The sequence below is a fragment of the Tachyglossus aculeatus genome, chromosome 13, assembly GCF_015852505.1.
Source record: "Tachyglossus aculeatus isolate mTacAcu1 chromosome 13, mTacAcu1.pri, whole genome shotgun sequence".
NCBI lineage: Eukaryota > Metazoa > Chordata > Mammalia > Monotremata > Tachyglossidae > Tachyglossus > Tachyglossus aculeatus.
Window position 1 is genome coordinate 3,353,984 of NC_052078.1, and position 19,460 is coordinate 3,373,443.

At 56.0% G+C, this 19,460-nt stretch overlaps 1 protein-coding gene across 9 annotated transcripts in view; it reads right to left on the reverse strand.

Moving 5' to 3' along the window:
• The window catches only part of MAP4 (microtubule associated protein 4), a 132,347-nt gene that overhangs the window by 20,218 nt on the left and 92,669 nt on the right, over positions 1-19,460 (reverse strand). For all 9 annotated transcript variants that reach the window (XM_038755622.1, XM_038755619.1, XM_038755615.1 and 6 more), the window contains exon 11: positions 473-576. In XM_038755622.1, coding sequence (XP_038611550.1) covers positions 473-576 — 104 coding nt within the window. The remainder of the gene's footprint in view (positions 1-472; positions 577-19,460) is intronic.

Here is a 19,460-nt window from a genome sequence, read left to right on the forward strand (position 1 = left end):
CGCACGCACACGAACAGGAAAAAAAAAAAGAAGCGTAAACGGCACTTTTCAAAAGTAAAATCTCAAGCGGCGAGGGCGAAATGGGAGGATGAGCTGAGGGTTGTGTTTTCTGAGCTCGGCCGAGGGGGCCGGGAGATGGGGACCCGATCCGGACCCGCCCCAGGAGGAAGAGCCCCTCACATGCCCCCAGCTGACGTTCGGCTTCCTGGGTGGGGGTCGGATGGCGCCCTTTCCCGAGGATTCTCCGGCCAAAGCCCGGTCGGCAAGACGGTGGGCGGCCGGAGCCCGGGGACCGCGGCTAAGAGTTGGGCTTCGGACGTCCTAGCGTTGCCCCGTCCCCGCCTGGCCCCGTCTCTCTGCGGCCATTTCACGATCGCCCCCAAAACCAGGGCATCCCGGCTCAGAAGACAGGACCCTGGATGGAGGTCCAGGCGGGGTTGGAGGGGAGAGCGGCGTCCGGGGTGCCACCTACCTTCGCTTTCTTCTCGGGGCTCGGGGGGAGCAGCTTGTTCGGAGGGGCCGTGATGTCATTTCCGGGCAGGGTCACGGGCGGCGGCTGGGCGCCTTCGGCCTCGGCTGCGTCCAGAGGGGGAGAACGGGCGTTAGGCTCCGCGGAGCAGGTGGGCCCCCCTCCCCGCCGCCCGGTCCCTCTCTCGCCCGAACCTCCGGGCCGAGCGGAGGCAGGGCCGCCCGGGAGCCCCCGGTTCGGCTAAGGCCGGGGCGCGTCGACGACCGGAAGGGCGCCCCTCCGCGCGGGCAAGCCGGCCTCAAGATACCGGAGCCCAGCGGGTCCTTCCGTGGGGAGGCTGCAACCTGAGCGGGCTTCGGACAAAGGCCGATTGATGGACTCCGTCCTGGCTTCGGCCCGCTCCCCGGCCCCGGGGGAGGGGGCGGGAGCCCGGGGAAGCGCCGGCTTCGGTGCCCGGGCACAAAGGCCCGCTCTATTCCCCTGCCTCGCGGGGAAGATGAATGAGGGGAGGGGGCGGGGACGCCCAGCCCCCTGCCCCAGTTTTAGCGGCGACCCAGATTCCCAACAGGGGCACGCGGAGACCTGTGAAAACAGCAGTCGACTGCCCGGGCCGGTGGTAAGCCCGGCCCGTTTCCTCTATGCCGCCCGCCACTTGCGGGGCTCAAACGTCGGTGGTCTGGGTGCCGTGGCCACCACCCCCCTGTGCCTGGGCTTTCTTAATTAAACTAACAACCGCGGGATTCGGTAAGCGCTTACTATGAGCCAGGCACCATACTAAGCCCTGGGGTGGATACAGGATCATCAGGTTGGACACAATCCCTGTCCCGCCTGGGGCTCACCGTCTCAACCCCCATTTTCCAGATGAGGGAACTGAGGCCCAGAGAAGTGAAGCGACTCGCCCGGGGTCACACGGGAGGCAAGTGGCGGGGCCGGGATGAGAACCCAGGTCTTTCCGAGTCCTAGGCCCGGGCTCTAGCCACTAGGCCACACTGCTTTCTCGGCCTCTAAAGAACGAATGGACAGCGCGCGGCTTCCCACCACGCTCCTTGCCAACCGTGAGCCCTCTTGATGATTCGCTTGCCCACGCTCGGTCGAGGGGAGACTAAAAGCCCGGAGGTTGATGAAGAATCTTCCAAGGGTTTTGGGGGGATCTGTGGAGAATCTCTACACAGGGAGGGCCTAGTACCCTGATATTTTTCACCCCCCTCTTTTCACGGGTTTAGGCTGGACCGTTTCTCTGCCCGCCCCGTGCACAAATCTCAACCCGCGGAGGGCACTGGGAGAGCACTTCCGCTCTTGATGAAATTTCCGTTCCGATAACCGAGGCTTGGTCCAGAAACAGAGACTCTAATGACCGTGGGACTCGCTAAGCACTTACCGTGGCACTGAACTAAGCACTGGGGTAGAGACGAGCTCACCAGGAAGGACCAAGTCAGTGTCCCACGTGGGGCTCTCGTTGTAAGCGGGACAACAGGGACTGAACCCCCATTTTACAGATAAGAAACCGGAGGCACAGAGAGGCGAAGTGACCTATCCAAAGTCACACAGCAGGTGAGTGGCGGCGTCAGGAGCGGAGACGGGGAAGGGGAATTTACTCTTTCCAAAACCGGGCCCTCGGCCGCCGTGACTTCCCAGGAGAGGGGAATAGTCCCGGTGCCATGCGGGTTGCCGAGCGAAGCGGCCCGGTGAGAAACAACGCCAGCCTGACTCCGGCCCGAGCCCCCCGGACTCCCGAAGCTCGCCCAGAGCCTCCTCGCGCCTTGCCCGCGCCTATCCCGGTCCGCTCCGGCGGGCCCCGGGGACGTAACGCGATGCCGGCCGAGCCCCGCGGCGAGGGGCCTCTGACAGACTATCCGCTCCGGACTGGACCGAGGTAGGGGGAGGATGCGCCCGCTGCCCTTTCACGTGAAAGCAAGCATGGTAAGAAACATAATCGAGCTGCAGCCTGGCAGCCAGAGTCCCGCCGCCGCCCCCCTCCCTGATCGCAACACGGCCCTGGGCGAGCAGACAGGTGACATGGAGAACGTTTCTCCAAAGAAAAACGCCCGTGACTTTTCCGCTGGGGCCCTTCCCTTTCTGCCGAATCGACCCCGTACATCGACCGCGGGAAGACTCCGGCCCGATCCCTTCGGCGGTCGATTGGCGTCGGTTCTGCTTTTAATTAGAGGAGGCCGGGAGCGTTCTCGGGAGGCCGGGCCTCTGTTGCCCGGGGTATCTCGGACCGCTGCCAGACCCTAATCGAGTTTGGCTCGTCGGGCTGCTTGAGGAGAGCAACGGCTCGGCTGGCTCCGGCCTCCACTCCCGACGGCAGATCCCTGAGCGGGAGCCCGGCGGAGATCCGCCCGGACCCTCCGCAGGGAGCCCGTCCCGCGATCCCGACGGAAAAGAGGGCCCGGAGAAGAGAGACTGGAGTCCGAGACCATGGCTCCCCCGGGTGCGGCCCCGCTGGCCCGACAGTCCGTACACGTGGCTCCTCTAACGACAACCCTGTGGCCGTCGCCTCCGTCTCGTCTATCTCGCCGGCGACCTCTCGCCCACATCCCGCCTCTGGCCTGGAATGCTTTCCCCTCCTCAAATCCAACTGACCATTCATTCATTCAATCGCACTTATTGAGCGCTTACTGTGTGCACAGCACTGTACTAAGCGCTTGGCAATGACTCTCCCCTGGGCTTCAAAGCCTTACTGGACGCCCAAATCCTTCAAGAGGTCTTCTCTGAGCCCCCTTTTCCTCTTCTCCCACTCCCTTCTGTGTCACCCTTTCTCAATCACCCCCCCGGGCCCCCGCAGCCCCACAGCACTTATGTCCATATCTTTTTATCTAATAATAATAATAATAATAATAATAACAATAATAATAATGATAATAATAGACGGCTGCTGTCGATCGGTTAATGGTGGGGAGGATGGTTGACGGGCCCTTCTCATTTGAAACTACCTCCCCTCTAGTCTGACTGGGGAAGACAGACCAGCCTGTAGTAAGCACTGAGCCATGCTGAAGACGTGGACCCTTCTTACCCCATCCTCTAAACTGTCAGCTCCCTGTGGGCAGGGAGCAGGTCTACAGAGAAGCGGCGTGGCTCGGTGGAACGAGCCCGGGCTTTGGAGTCAGGGGTCATGGGTTCAAATCCCGGCTCCGCCAACTGGCAGCTGGGTGACTTTGGGCCAGTCACTTCACTTCTCCGGGCCTCAGTTCCCTCATCTGTAAAATGGGGATTAAGACTGTGAGCCCCCCGTGGGACAACCTCATCACCTTTGTAACTTCCCCAGTGCTTTGCACATAGTAAGCACTTAATAAATGCCATTATTATTATTATTATTGTTATTATTATTATTATTACCAACTCTGTTACACTGTCCTCTCCCAAGCGCTTAGTTCAGTACTCTGAAGGAGCAGCGTGGCTCAGTGAAAAGAGCACGGGCTTTGGAGTCAGAGGTCATGGGTTCGAATCCCTGCTCCACCACATGACGGCTGTGTGACCTTGGGCAAGTCACTTAACTTCTCTGAGCCTCAGTTACCTCATCTGTAAAATGGGGATTGATTGTGAGCCCCACATGGGGCAACTTGATCACCTTGTATCCCCCCCAGCGCTTAGAACAGTGCTCTGCACATAGTAAGCGCTTAACAAATGCCATCATTATTATTATTATTACTCTGCACACAGTGAGCGCTCAATAAACATTCATTCATTCAATCGTATTTATTGAGCGCTTACTGTGTACTAAGCGCTTGGGAAGTACAAGTTGGCAACATACAGAGATGGTCCCTACCCAACAGTGGGCTCACGGTCTAAATACTATTATCAAGCACCAAAAAGGCAGCCCTTAGTAACTCAGCCAGTCCCCAAGCGGGGAGTGCTTACTACAGGCTGATCTGTCTTCCCCAATCAATCATCAATCGTATTTATTGAGCGCTTACTATGTGCAGAGCACTGGACTAAGCGCTTGGGAAGTACAAATTGAATTGATCAATCAATCAGACTAGAGGGGAGGTGGTTTCAAATGAGTAGGTCCCGTCGACAATCCTCTGTCCACAATCCTTCCCGTCATTAACCGATCGACGGCAGCCGTCCTGAATCCATCCGGCTGCCAAACCCAACGGGCTCACACGGTCTTAGTACAGTGCTCGGGCGCTTAGAACAGAGTTCTGCACACAGTAAGCACTCAATGAAGGGAAAGGATCCACGGTCTAATAATAATAATGGCATTTATAAAGCACTTACTATGTGCAGAGCACTGTTCTAAGCGCTGGGGAGGTAGCAAGGTGATCAGGTTGTCCCATGGGGGGCTCACAGTCTTCATCCCCATTCATTCATTCATTGTCGTATTTATTGAGCGCTTACTGTGTGCAGAGCACTGGGCTAAGCGCTTGGGAAGTCCAAGTTGGCAACATATAGAGACGGTCCCTACCCAACAGTGGGCTCACGGTCTAGAAGATGAGGTAACTGAGGCCCAGAGAAGTGAAGTGGCTCGCCCAAAGTCGCACTAGTGGCTAGAGTCCGGGCCTGAGAGTCAGAAGGCCCTGGGTTCTAATCCTGGCTCCACCATTTGAAAGCTGGGTGACCTTGGGTGAGTCCCTTCTCTTGGCCTCAGTTCCCTCATCTGGAAAATGGGGATTAAGACAGTGAGCACCATGGGGGTAGAGACTGGGTCCAACCTGATTAGCTTGTATCCAGCCTCATGATTCCAATAACAATAATAATAATAATAATAATCATGGCATTTATTAAGCGCTTACTATGTGCAAAGCACTGTTCTAAGCGCTGGGGGGGATACAAAGTGATCAGATTGTCCCACGGGGGGCTCACAGTCTTCATCCCCACTTTGCAGGTGAGGGAACTGAGGCCCAGAGAATAACAATCATGGCATTTATTAGCGCTTACTATGTGCAAAGCACTGTTCTAAGCACTGGGGAGGTTACAAGGTGATCAGGTTGTCCCACGGCGGGTTCACAGTCTTAATCCCCATTTTGCAGATGAGGTAACTGAGGGCCAGAGAAGTGAAGTGACTTGCCCAAAGTCACCCAGCTGACAAGTGGCGGAGCTGGGATTTGAACCTCTGACCCCAAAGCCCGGGCTCTTTCCACTGAGCCATGCTGCTTCTCATATAGAGAAGTGAAGTGACTTGCCCCAAGTCACCCAGCTGACAAGTGGCGGAGCCGGGATTTGAACCCACGACCTCTGACTCCAAAGCCCGGGCTCTTTCCACTGAGCCACGCTGCTTCTCATATAGAGAAGTGAAGTGACTTGCCCAAAGTCACCCGGCTGGCAAGTGGCGGAGCCGGGATTTGAACCCACGACCTCTGACTCCAAAGCCCGGGCTCTTTCCACTGAGCCACGCTGCTTCTGCATCAAACAATACTCGATGCATAATAAGGGCTTAACAGATACCATTATTATGAATAATTATTATTATTTTCGGGGGCTGGGGATTTCCCGCTGGCACCGACAGGAAATATCCTGGAATTTTCCACGGAAAATCTAAAATGGGGCAAGGAGGGAACGTTCCCTTGTGCCCTATGCCATCTGCTGGGGATGCCCAGGGCCACAGGGCGATGGGGAACGCCCATTTACTATGTGCAAAGCACTGTTCTAAGCGCTGGGGGATACAAGGTGATCAGGTTGTCCCACGTGGGGCTCACAGTCTTAATCCCCATTTTACAGATAAGGTCACTGAGGCTCAGAGAAGCTAAGTGACTTGCCCACGGTCACACAGCAGACATGTGGGGGAGTCAGGATTAGAACCCATGACCTCTGACTCCCAAGCCAGCGCTCTTTCCACTGAGCCACGCTGCTTCTCTGTGCCTCGGTATCCTCATCTGTAAAATGGGGATCAAGACTGCGAGCCCCACATGGGACAGGGACGGTGTCCAACCTGATTACCTTGTTTCTTCCCCCGGCGTTTCGTACGCTGCCCGGCACAGAGTAAGCGCTTAACAAATACCATCATCGTTATTATTTTCATTTATTTCATTTAATCGTATTTATTGAGCGCTTACTGCGTGCAGAGCACTGTACTAAGCGCTTGGGAAGTCCAAGTTGGCAACAACTAGAGACGGTCCCCTACCCAACAGCGGCCTCACAGTCTAGAAGGGGGAGACAGAGAACAAAACAAAACATATGAACAAAATAAAATAAACAGAATATGTACAAGTAAAATAAATAGAGTAATAAATATGTACAAACATATATACATATATACAGGTGCTGTGGGGAAGAAAAGGAGCCCGGAAAGGCCCACGGATGGGTTTTTTGTGTTGTTTGTCTTTTTAAATGGCATTTATTATACTTCCCAAGCTTTATATTTTATAGTATATACTAGTTTTATAGTTTTACACTATAAAACTTTAGTTTTAGTTTTATACTTTATTGTACTTCCCAAGTGCTTTAGTACGGTGCTCTGCACATAGTAAGCGCTCAATAAATACGATTGATGATGATTTATTAAGCACTTACTTTGTGCCAAGCACTCCTCTAAGCGCTGGGGGAGATACAAGATACTTTTACTTGTACATATCTATTCTATTTATTTTATTTTGTTCGTATGTTTGGTTTTGTTCTCTGTCTCCCCCTTTTAGACTGTGAGCCCACTGTTGGGTAGGGACTGTCTCTATATGTTGCCAACTTGTACTTCCCAAGCGCTTAGTACAGTGCTCTGCACATAGTAAGTGCTCAATAAATATGATTGATGATGATGATACAAGGTCATCAGTTGTCCCACGTAGGGCTCACAATCCTCATTTTACAGATGAGGGAACTGAGGCCCGGAGAATAATAATAATATTATTATTGCTACATAGTAAGCGCCTAACAAATATTATAAAAAAAAAAAAAAACGACCGTCACCAGTTCATCGCATCCCCTGCCTTCCGCCGGGCGGTCTAATGGTGAGCGCTGGGAATTTGGCGATTCCCTTCTCCCCACCGCGGGAGGTGGGGAACGAAATTCTAGTGGTTTCTCCACCATCTGGGCTCTGACTCAGGGAAAACTGATTAAATCAGCTCCCCGGGAGTGGGGGTCCCGTCTCTCAATCAATCAATCGTATTTATTGGGCGCCTACTGTGTGCAGAGCACTGGACTAAGTCTCTCGGCCTAGGGCAGCGGAAACATTGCATCTAGCGACCTGGATCTCTCGCTGTCCCTGCTGCTGCCGGGGAAAACCCAGCCCCGGAGCCCACGGCGTGAGAGGATCGTATTTATTGAGCGCTTACTGTGTGCGGAGTACTGTACTAAGCGCTTGGAAAGTACAATTCGGCAACGGACAGACAATCCCTACCCACCAACAGGCCCGCCGTCTAGAAAGGGGAGACAGACAACAAAACAAAACAGTTAAGACTGACAGTCCCATGTGGGACACGGACCGTGTCCAATCTGATAAGCTTATATCAACCCTAGTGCTTAGTATAGTACCTGGAACATAGTAAGCGCTCAACAAGTACCATAAAAAAACCAAAAACCCGCCCATTTCCTCTGGACCCAAACCCCTTGCCGCCAGGAGGGAGGATAGGTTGAAGGGGGTCATGGCTATCCACGGGAGGCTCCCAGTCTTCACCCTCATTTTAAAGATGGGGGAACTGAGGCCCAGAGAAGTGAAGTGACTTGCCCAAAGTCACACGGCTGGCAGTCGGCAGAGCCGGGATTTGAACCCATGACCCCCGACTCCAAAGCCCGGGCTCCTTCCCACTGAGCGACACTGCTTCTCAATGAAGACTGAGTCCCATGTGGGACACGGACTGTGTCCAATTTGACTAGCTCGTATCAACCCCAGTGTTTAGTATAGTGTCTGGAACATAGTAAGCGCTCAACAAATATCATAAAAAACCAAAAACCCGCCCATTTCCTCTGGACCCAAACCCCTGGCTGCCAGGAGGGAGGATAGGTTGAAGGGGGTCATGGCTATCCACGGGAGGCTCCCAGTCTTCACCCCCATTTTAAAGATGGGGGAACTGAGGCCCAGAGAAGTGAAGTGACTTGCCCAAAGTCACACAGCTGACAGTCGGCAGAGCCGGGATTTGAACCCATGACCCCCGACTCCAAACACCGGGCTCCTTTCCACTGAGCCACGCTTCTTCTCAATTAAGACTGAGAGTCCCATGTGGGCCACGGACTGTGTCCAATTTGACTAGCTTGTATCAACCCCAGTGTTTAGTATAGTGTCTGGAACATAGTAAGCGCTCAACAAATATCATAAAAAACCAAAAACCCGCCCATTTCCTCTGGACCCAAACCCCTGGCTGCCAGGAGGGAGGATAGGTTGAAGGGGGTCATGGCTATCCCAAGAGTTCTCCCTCTTTCCGTCTCCTCTCCCCTTCCCCGTCAACCTCCCACCATCGCCGCTGCCGTATCAGGAAAGGCTAACCACGGTTTCGCGGAAAAAGCCAGGATCCGGGAGCCAGGAGCCCCGAGTTCTAATCCCGGCCCCGCCACGGTCCTGCTGGGTGGCCTTGGGCAAGCCACGTCCCTTCTCTGTGCCTCAGTTCCCTCACGTGCAAAATGGCAATTCCAAACCTGTTCTCTTTCCTACGATTAGGACACCCCGTGGGGGCCTGAGGATCTCGTATCTATCACAGCGCTAGACACGGAATAAGCACTTAATAAGTACCATTATTATTATTATTATTAACCCCTGCACAGCCAGGGTGCCATGCAAATTTTGGGCCGGCCGGGTGGTGGAAACAAGCACACCGATTCCCTAGGAAACCCACCTCACCTTTCCCAGTCCAACCGCAGAACCCCTATATAAATAAATAATAAATAATGATCATCATCATCAATCGTATTTATTGAGCGCTTATTGTGTGCAGAGCACTGTACTAAGCGCTTGGGAAGTCCAAGTTGGCAACATATAGAGGCAGTCCCTACCCAACGGTGGGCTCACAGTCTAAAAGATGATGGCATTTGTGAAGCGCTTACTATGTGCAAAGCACCGTTCTAAGCGCTGGGGAGGTGACAAGGCGATCAGGTTGTCCCACGGGGGGCTCACCTTCTTAATCCCCATTTTACAGATGAGGCAACTGAGGCCCAGAGTTATTTATCTTACTTGTACATATCTATTCTACTTATTTTATTTTGTTAGTATGTTTGGTTTTGTTCTCTGTCTCCCCCTTCTAGACTGTGAGCCCGCTGTTGGGTAGGGACTGTCTCTACGTGTTGCCGACTTGTACTTCCCAAGCGCTTAGTACAGTGCTCTGCACACAGTAAGCGCTCAGTAAATACGATTGATTGATTAAGTGACCCAAAGTCCCACAGCTGACAGTTGGCGGAGCCGGGATTTGAACCCATGACCTCTGACTCCAAAGCCCGGGCTCTTTCCACTGAGCCACGCTGCTTCTCCATAATAACGCCATTTGTTAAGCGCTTACTATGTGCCAAGCACTGTTCTAAGCGCTGGGGCAAATACCAGGTAATCACGGTGTCCCACAGGAGGCTCACAATCCTAAGACTTAAGGCAAGTCACTTCACTTCCCTGGGCCTTACGTTGCCAACTTGGACTTCCCAAGTGCTTAGTCCAGTGCTCTGCACACCGGAAGCGCTCAATAAATACGATTGATTGATCTGAAAAATGGGGATTAAGACTGTGAACCTTATGCCAGTCAGGCGCCGTGCCCAACCCCATTTCCTTGCACCCACCCCAGCGCTTAGTACAGTGCCTGCCACGTAGTAAGCGCTTAACGGATACCATGATTATTATTATTACTGATAATTACGCGCGGGAGGGGGAAAAAGGACCTCCTTAGGAGAAGCCGTTTATCCTGCCTTTCTAAAAGGCTGCTTGTTATCCCACCCCCGCCACCTTCGTGGAAAAACCCCCCGTCATTTCTCCATTGTGTAACGGACTGCCCGTCAGCGTTACTCTATTTATTTATTTTACTTGTCCATATCTATTCTATTTATTTTATTTTGTCAGTATGTTTGGTTTTGTCCTCTGCCTCCCCCTTTTAGACTGTGAGCCCACTGTTGGGTAGGGACTGTCTCTAGATGTTGCCAATTTGTACTTCCCAAGCGCTTAGTACAGTGCTCTGCACATAGTAAGCGCTCAATAAATACGATTGATGATTGATGATATTTCAAATACCTTGCCACCCGGTTAAGAGCTGAGATGACTGACTCTCTCCGGCTTTTCAGGAATCTTTGACACGGGTTCCCCCCGGGAAATGCCCCTTGTCACTTGACGGGGACGGGCCCCGCTGCGTCCTCGGAGATTTTAGGTATGGGAGCTGGAATCAATCAATCGTATTTATTCATCATCATCACCATCAATCGTATTTATTGAGTGCTTACTACGTGCAGAGCACTGTACTAAGCGCTTGGGAAGTACAAATTGGCAACATATAGAGACAGTCCCTACCCAACAGTGGGCTCACAGTCTAAAAGGGGGAGACAGAGAACAAAACCAAACATGCTAACAAAATAAAATAAATAGAATAGCTATAAGTAAAATAAATAAATAAATAAATAAATAGAGTAATACATATGTACAAACATATATACAGGTGCTGTGGGGAAGGGAAGGAGGTAAGATGGGGGGGATGGAGAGGGGGACGAGGGGGAGAGGAAGGAAGGGGCTCAGTCTGGGAAGGCCTCCCAGAGGAGGTGAGCTCTCAGCAGGGCCTTGAAGGGAGGAAGAGAGCTAGGAGCGCTTACTGTGTGCAGAGCACTGTCCTAAGCGCTTGGGAAGTACAAGTTGGCAACACAGGAAGGCGGACACATCCGAGTTCGTGGAGTGCTCCCTTCGGGGATCTCATCATCAATCGTATTTATTGAGCGCTTACTGTGTGCAGAGCACAGTACTAAGCGCTTGGGACAACATATAGAGACAGTCCCAACAGTGGGCTTACAGTCTAAAAGACTTCGCCCCTCGGCGGCGAAGGGATTTTCGAAAAACGCCCGTTTGGTGAGAGGCCGCGTAGCCTAGTGGGAAGCGCCTGGGCGTCGGAAGGCCCTGGGCTTTCTCTCACCCCGGCTCCGCCACCTGTCCGCTGTGTGTGACCTTGGGGATGTCCCGTCTCTGTTCTGCGCCTCGGTTCCCTCGTCTGTAAAATGGGGATGGAGACTGTGAGCCCCACACGGGACGGGAACTCTGTCCTACCCGATTTGCTTCTATCTACGCAGCGCTTAAATACCAGTTATCACTACTATTCCCTGTGTCTCAGTTTCCTCACCTGAAAAATGGGGCTCCTGGTTGGATCGTGAGCCCCAGGCGGGACGGGGAATGTGACCGATATAATTAACCTGGGGCCGCCACCCCAGCGCTTAAAACGGTGTCTGACACATAGCAAGCGCTTAACAAATGCCATCGGGAAAAAAAAACAACCCAGCAATCCAAGCTGCTTAACGGGAGGCTGACAGGCGACTCGATGTCCACCGCTGCCCGGCTCCTGGTGCCAACCCGCTTCCTTGACATGGCACCGTGCCCGGCAGCGTACTATGCGCCGGGGTGGATCGCGCTGAACTCAGTCCACGTCCCTTTTCCACACATGAGGGAACCGAGGCCCAGAGAAGGGACGTGGCTTGCCCAAGGTCACACAGCAGACAAGTGGCGGAGCCGGGATTGGAACCCAGGTCCTCCTGACTCTGTGCTCTATCCACTAGGCCGTGCTCCTTTTCATCCAACAATTTACGCCTCGCTGCTTTTCGTCGAACGATGCTCTCGGGCTCCTGGAGGGAGCGAGGACCGTAGCAGCTGCTTCAGGGGGTTTCACCGCTGAGCTCGGGACCGTCAGCTCATTGTGGGCAAGGAATGCGTCAGTTTGTGCTTTACTGCCCTCTCCCAAGCGCTTAGCACAGTGCTCCGCACCCAGTGGGCGTTCAACAAATACCACAGCTTGATGGCGGGAGAGACCTAGTCCCCTCGAGGAGCGCGACTGTGAACCTGTTGTGGGCAGGGGATGTGTCTCCTCATCCTGTTGCCAACTTGTACTTCCCAAGCGCTTAGTCCAGTGCTCTGCACACAGTAAGCGCTCAATAAATACGATTGATTGATTGATTGATTGATCCTGCTGTGCTGTCCTCCCCGGAGCGCTTTTGCGCCTGGTAAGCGCTCAATAAATCCCACCGACCGACGGTTGGACCGCGACCCGTCCGTACCCAAACCCGACGCTACAGTCGCCCGCCTTCCCCCGCCCATCGCCTCCGGTCCGAAAATGAGCCGAGAAGCTAGAAGGGTGGATCGGCCCGCCCCGCAGCGCTCTCCCCGGAGGTCCCCGTGGGAACGGGGGGGCGGCAGGGACCCCGTAAGAAGGCACCGGGGCGGCCGAAGGCTGGAGAGGAGAAAACAGGTCCTCGGGAAAGAGCCCATTGTTTCCGGACAAAGGCGACACGCGGGCAGCGGGTTGGTCACATTTTAGGTCCCGGCGAATCACGCCCCTGTGTCCGCAAACAGGATGCGAAGGAAAACAGGCCGATTTGGATGGCGAACAATGGATCCGGGGCGGCGAGTCGAGGTGGGGGAGGGGAGGCCGCACAGACCGCGGCGTGATCGGCGCCAAAGCCGGCCCCCTCCGCCCCCCGCTTCCTCCCTCCGTCCCCCCAATCCTCCCCGCCGCACACTAGTCGGGGACCCGAGAGGCAAGGCCGACTCAAACGCGAGAGCGGGGAGCGGAATAAAAAGCAGCCCAGCTGGCGGAGGTCCTTTTCTCCCCAGACAAAAGCCAACCGCCCGCCGAGGCCGGGCGGAAAGCCGGGCGTCCGGCTGCGGCGGGAGGTCGGCAGGTGACCCTCCTTCGGGAGAGGACGTCCCGCTGCCGTCTGAGGCTTGGGTCCCGGATCTCCGTGGAGGCGGGGAGGGCGGTGGGGTCGGCGGTGAGGCTGGGGTCTCTGAGTTCACACCCCCATCGCGTTCCTTCCAGTCCCCCGTCTCGCCCCAGCGAGTTACAGAGGCCCCATCCCACGTCCGAGCCCCCGTCCCCGCCGGGTTCACCGGTTCCCGCCAGGCCGCAGAGAGGATGTGGCTACCACCGTCCAGAGCGAGAGGGCCAGTGTCCCCGGGGGGCCGGCCCGGCCACCCACCCCCGTGGGAGAGAGGATCTGACAACATACCATCACGTGGTCCTTTCCCGCTCCCGGGAGCGGCCTCGATGGCTCTCTCCCCTTCCTCCTCCTCCTCCTCCTCCTCCTCCCGTCCCCGGCCCGAGCCGCCCGCTTCGGGGATCTGCTCCAGGGGGCGGCCCGGCGGGGTGGCGTCGCCCCGCTCCCGGGCGGGCGGCTCCTCGCGGCCGGTCGGGGCTGGTCGGCCGCCGGCCGGCTGCTCCTCGGCCACGGTCATGGATCGCTTCATGGCGGAGGTGGCCCCCGGCTTCCTGGACGTGGCGGGGGACGGCGGGCCGGGGGCCTCCCGGGCGGGAAGGGCGGGATACTTGTCCGCCAGATTCAGGGCGGGCGGCACGGACAGGTGGGAGCACTCCGACATGGCGCGTCGCATGGCTTTCCGCTGCTGGGGGGCCCGAGGGAGCCGGGCCCCCTCCTCGGCGGGACCGGGCCGGTCCAGGTCCGCCAGGTAGCCCTCCTCGTCGTCGGGGGCTTCGTCCCGGGCCAGCTCCACCGTGGTGGTGGGCGGCGGCGGCGGGGTGGCGGCGGCCCCCGTCCCCTCGGCCGACCCCACCGAGCCCCGAGCCATGGGGTGGAAGGTGGGGTTCCAGCCGCCGGTCTCCGGCCCCGCTTCCTCCTCTCGGCCCACGACGGCCCCGCTCTCCCCCTCTCCCCCGGCCCGGGCGGCCGGCTTCCCTCCGCCGGGCGGGCCGGGGTCCGCGATCAGAGTCCAGGTCTCCAGGCGCGGCGGGGCCGCGGGGAAATCCTTCATCGGCCCTCGCGCCTCCAGGCGGGGCATCCCGTCCGGCTTCCCCTCGAAGAAGCACAGCTTCTCCTCGTCCGTGAAGCCGGCGCCCCGGGCCGGCCCTCCCGAGTTGACCGGCAGCCCGATCTCGCTCAGCTTGCCCTCTGTCCTCTGCCACTCGAAGCCCGCCGCGCCCAGCTCCTTCGGGGCATCCGGGCGGCGGAGGGCACCGGGCGGGCCCTCCGGGGGCTTGCCCTTGCCCAGCTGGCCGTAGTCGCTCAGCGGGACCGGCTGCTCGTCGGCCAGAGACATCTCCGCTCCTCCGCTCCCGGCTCTCTGCCGCCGCGCAGACGGAGCTCGCTGCCTGCCCGATAGCGTGACATCACACCATGTCCCCTGGATTCCTGACAAAACTCATTTTCTCCCCTATCCCTCTCGCCCGTTCCCGCCTCTCCCCCCGCCCCCCGGAGCCCCCCGCCAGTTGGAGGCGGGGGGAGGGAGCCGCTCGACTCTTCCCGAAACGAGCGGGCCGCCTCTCTTTCCGCCAGAATGGCAAATGTCATTCCCGTTCTCCAGGGTTTTTCACTGGAACGCGCCGAGACCGGAGAGCAGCGCAGACGGTAATTTATTCCCGCCTTCAGGGGTGCCCACGCAGCCGCCGAGCCGGCCATCCCAATGACGAGCCGTCGTCCTCGTTTCCCCAGCCCCGGCCGTTCCTTTCGGAGAACGGCGACGCCGGGAAAAATCGCCCGCGGTTCCGCTTGTGGAAAAGCCTCTCCCTGGCGACGGAAGCTTCCCGTCGGGAGCGAGGTTGGGAACCGGTTTGGACCATAGGACTCCGGGAGGTGCGGCGGTCCTTGGGTCGATTCGGAGCCGCTCCAGAGGGGTCGGCGGAAGCCCCCCTTGGGGACGCCTGGATTTTGATTCCCGGTCAATCGTTATTTATTGAGCGCTTACTGTGTGCAGAGCGCTCGGGAGAGGACTGTAGAACCCTAAACAGATACATTCCCTGTCCGCAACGAGCTTACAGTCTAAAGGGGGAGATTCCCAAAACGAGAGAAGAGATTCTGTTTTCCTGCCCACCCGCTCCACCTTCACGGGGCCACGCTCTCGATCAAACAATCACGGGTATTTATTGAGCGCTTCCTGGGGGTAAAGCGCTGTACTAAGCTCTTGGGAGAGGACAACCTACCATATGTGGGCCAAATGATTTATAAGATTCCAGCCAACCCTCTAGACTGTAATAATAAAAATGATGGCGTTTATTAAGTGCTTACTACGTGCGAAGCACTGTTCTAAGCGCTGGGGAGGTTACAAGGTGATCAGGTTGCCCCACAGGGACTGTAAGCTTGCTGTGGGCAGGGAATGTGTCTATTTATTGTTCTATAGGACTCTCCCAAGTGCTTAGTACAGTGCTCTCACACGGCAGCGCTCGTCTCCCAACACACACAAAGGATGGGGTGGGGAAAATCTGGATCTACCAAGCCAAAGCAGCAGGGTTGGCTTAGTGGGAAGAGCCCGGGCCTGGAAATCAGAGGACTCGAGTTCTAATCCTGCTCCTCCACTCGCCCGCCGGGCGACCTTGGGCCCGTCACCCCGCTTTTCCGGGCCTCAGTTTCCTCCTCTGTAAAATGGGAATGAAATACCCGATCTCCCTTTCTCTCGGACCGTGAACGCCATGTGGGGCAGGCACCGCGCCCAACCCCGATGAGCTTCTGCCGCACTGCTCAGCACATAGTCCACAATTCCCCAATGCCACCATCATCATCTTCTTATCCCAGCGCTTAGAACATAGTAGGTGCATTAACAAATACCATCATTCTTATTATTAATAGAAGCCCTCTCTAGATTATGAGCTCGTTAGGGGCAGGGAGCGTGACTGCAAAGTCTCTTGTAGTGTCCTCTCCTAAGCGCTTAGTACAGTGCTCTGCACGAAGTAAGCGCTCAACAAATACCACTGACTGATTGCCGGAGGGAGCCTCTGGGACTGAGTGCCTCAGGGTGGGAGACCTTGGAAGAGTCACTTCACTTCTCAGTTCAGAGAGAGAAGACGGGCTCACATCACATCTAGAAGCGGCATGGCCTAGCAGATAGAGCCCGGGCCCGGGTTCTAATCCCGCTCCGCTACTTGTCTGCTGGGGGACCCTGGGCAAGTCGCTTAGCTTCCCTGGGCCTCAGTTCCCCCATCTGCAAAATGGGGATTAAGACCGTGAACCCCGTGGGGGACAGGGACTGTGTTCGAGCCGATTATCTCGCCCCGCCCCTCGTACCGCGCCCGGCATATAGCAAGGGCAAACCGGACACCGTTAAAAAATGACTAAAGAAATAACTACGATCGACCGACTGACTGAATCCCGGGTTTGAAGGAGGCAGGAGTCAAGGACGATGCCAAGGTTACGCGGTTGAGCGACGGAGAGGATGGGAAGGGGTGTCAACCGCGATTGGAAAGTCGGGCCGTCAAGTGGAATCGGCGGTCCAAAGAGCCCTCCTCCCGAGCAGATGCGGAGTCGCAAGTTTCTATTTTTGCCTCCTCCTCGAGCTATTTCTTTCCCCTCTTCCGCGCCTCTTTGTTGCAATCCAACACGACGGGTTCCGTGCCACCCTCCCTCCCCGCGCCGCACCGGTCTCCAAGGCAACGCTCCGTTCCGGGATGACGAGCCCGCTCCTTGCCGGCTTCTCCGACAAACGCAGCCCCTGATCCGGGCTGGCCGCCGGAAACGACCGGCGCTCCGCTCGGACCGCCATCTGTCTCCCCCTTTTAGACTGTGAGCCCACTGTTGGGTAGGGACTGTCTCTATATGTTGCCAATTTGTACTTCCCAAGCGCTTAGTACAGTGCTCTGCACATCGTAAGCGCTCAATAAATACGATTGATGATGATGATGATGGCTTTTCCTTTCGGAAAGGCGGAGGGGTGGGCGGACGTCCGGGCGCCCGAGGTGCACACAAGCACACAAAGGGAATCTTCCGCCCCGTTAACCCTCGTGGGCTCTTTCACTCGGGAACGCCGGGGAAAACCTCGGCCCAGGAACGGACCCCGCGCCCCCCCGCTTCCCAAATAACGGGGCAGGGGGAGGAAAACGAGAAGCCGGGGAGCCAGCGAAAGGGCCCGTCGGGCTTTCATCTATCACCTAGGCGGTTGGCACGGTGCTTGGCACTCAGAAGGTGCTCAGTAAATACCGCTGATCGACTGACGTTCACGCTACGGGGTGGGGGTGCGGAGCTGGGCGCCGAAGGAACACGAATTTGGATTCGGATCAGTCATTCCGCGGCTCCAAAGTCCGAATCAGCAGCATCATCATCAATCGTATTTATTGAGCGCCTACTGTGTGCAGAGCACTGTACTAAGCGCTTGGGAAGTACAAATTGGCAACATATAGAGACCGTCCCTACCCAACAGTGGGCTCCTCCGAGAGGCCTTTGCCTCGTTTAATTTCCCGCTTCCCCGGCCAATATCCTCTTTCTCTTGTCTTCCCGTTTCCCCGGCAACGACGTGCGCCTGACCCAATATCGCTTCGGTTCGAGGACCGGGGTTCTAATCCAGCTTGCCTGCTGTGTGACCTTGGGCAAGCCCCTTCGCTTCTCTGAGCCTCAGTCACCTCATCGGTCAAATGAGGATTGAGTGCGGGAGCCCCGTGTGGGTCGGGACTGAACGGCCTGGATCCGCCCCAGCGCTTAGAACAGTGCCCGCCACATAGTAAGCGCTCAATCCCATCGCCACCATCACCCGATACCGCTTTGGCTCCTAACGACGAACACACCCTACTCGTGAAGCACGAGCCCGAAGGACCCGGGTTCTAATCCCCAGCTCCGCCGCTTGCCTGCTGTGTGACCTTGGGCAAGTCACTCCAATCAATCAATCAATCAATCAATCGCATTTATTGAGCGCTTACTGGGTGCAGAGCGCTGTACTAAGCGCTTGGGAAGTACAAGTTGGCAACACACTCCACTCCTCTGTTCCCTCACTTCCCTCATCTGGAAAATGGGGATTAAGACCGGTGCTCAGAACAGTGCTCCGGCGCTTAGAACAGTGCTTTGAACATAGTAAGCGCTTAATAAATGCCATCAAAAAAAAAAAAAGATGGTGAGGTCCGTGTGGGACTGTGTCCAAACTGATCGACCTGTATCCACTCCACCGCTTAGTACAGTGCCTGGCACATGGTAAGCGCTTAAATACCATAAGGTGGGGAAGAAAAAGGAAACTTGAATCAATGTACGTATCTACATTTCCCTTGCCCTCTATCTCAGAAGTATTTTGTGGTGTCCATCACAGCCCCCTACCCTTACTGAAGGGTGCCCTAACCTAACCCTTAGAGAAGCAGCATGGCTCAGTGGAAAGAGCCTGGGCTTTGGAGTCAGGGGTCATGGGTTCAAATCCCGGCTCCGCCAACTGTCAGCTGGGTGACTTTGGGCAAGTCGCTTCATTCATTCAATCGTATTTATTGAGCGTTTACTGTGTGCAGAGCACTGTACTAAGCGCTTGGGAAGTCCAAGTTGGCAACATCTAGAGCCGGTCCCTACCCAACAGCTTCACTTCTCTGTGCCTCAGTGACCTCATCTGGAAAACGGGGGTGAAGACCGTGAGCCCCCCGTGGGACAACCTGATCGCCTTGTAACCTCCCCAGCGCTTAGAACAGTGCTTTGCACATAGTAAGCGCTTAATAAACGCCATCATTATTACTATTACTGCACCTCTCTCGGCCACTAATTAGAGTGCTCTGCGCACAGGAGGTGCTCAATAAGTACTACCGACTGATGAGGATTTCAAGACCCGTTTGAATTTCTCTCCCTGTATCTACTCCAGTGCTTAGTAGGGTATTTGGCACATACACGAGAAGACTGTAAGCCCACTGTCGGGTAGGGCCCGTCTCTAGATGTTGCCAACTTGGACTTCCCAAGCGCTTAGTACAGTGCTCTGCACACGGTAAGCGCTCAATAAATACGATTGAATGAATGAATGAATAAAATCAGCGTGGCCCAGCGGATAGACCGCGGACGTGGGAGCCAGAGGGACCTGGGTTCTAAACCCGGCTCCGCCGCTTGCCGGCTGTATGGGACCTTGGGCGAGTCACTTCACTTCTCTGTGCCTCAGTTCCCTCATCTGTAAAATGGGGATTAACACTGTGGGACCGGGACTGTGTCCAACCCGATTGCTTTGTACTTTCCCCAGCGCTTAGAACAATGCCTGGCACACAGTAAGCACTTAACAAATACCATAAAAAAC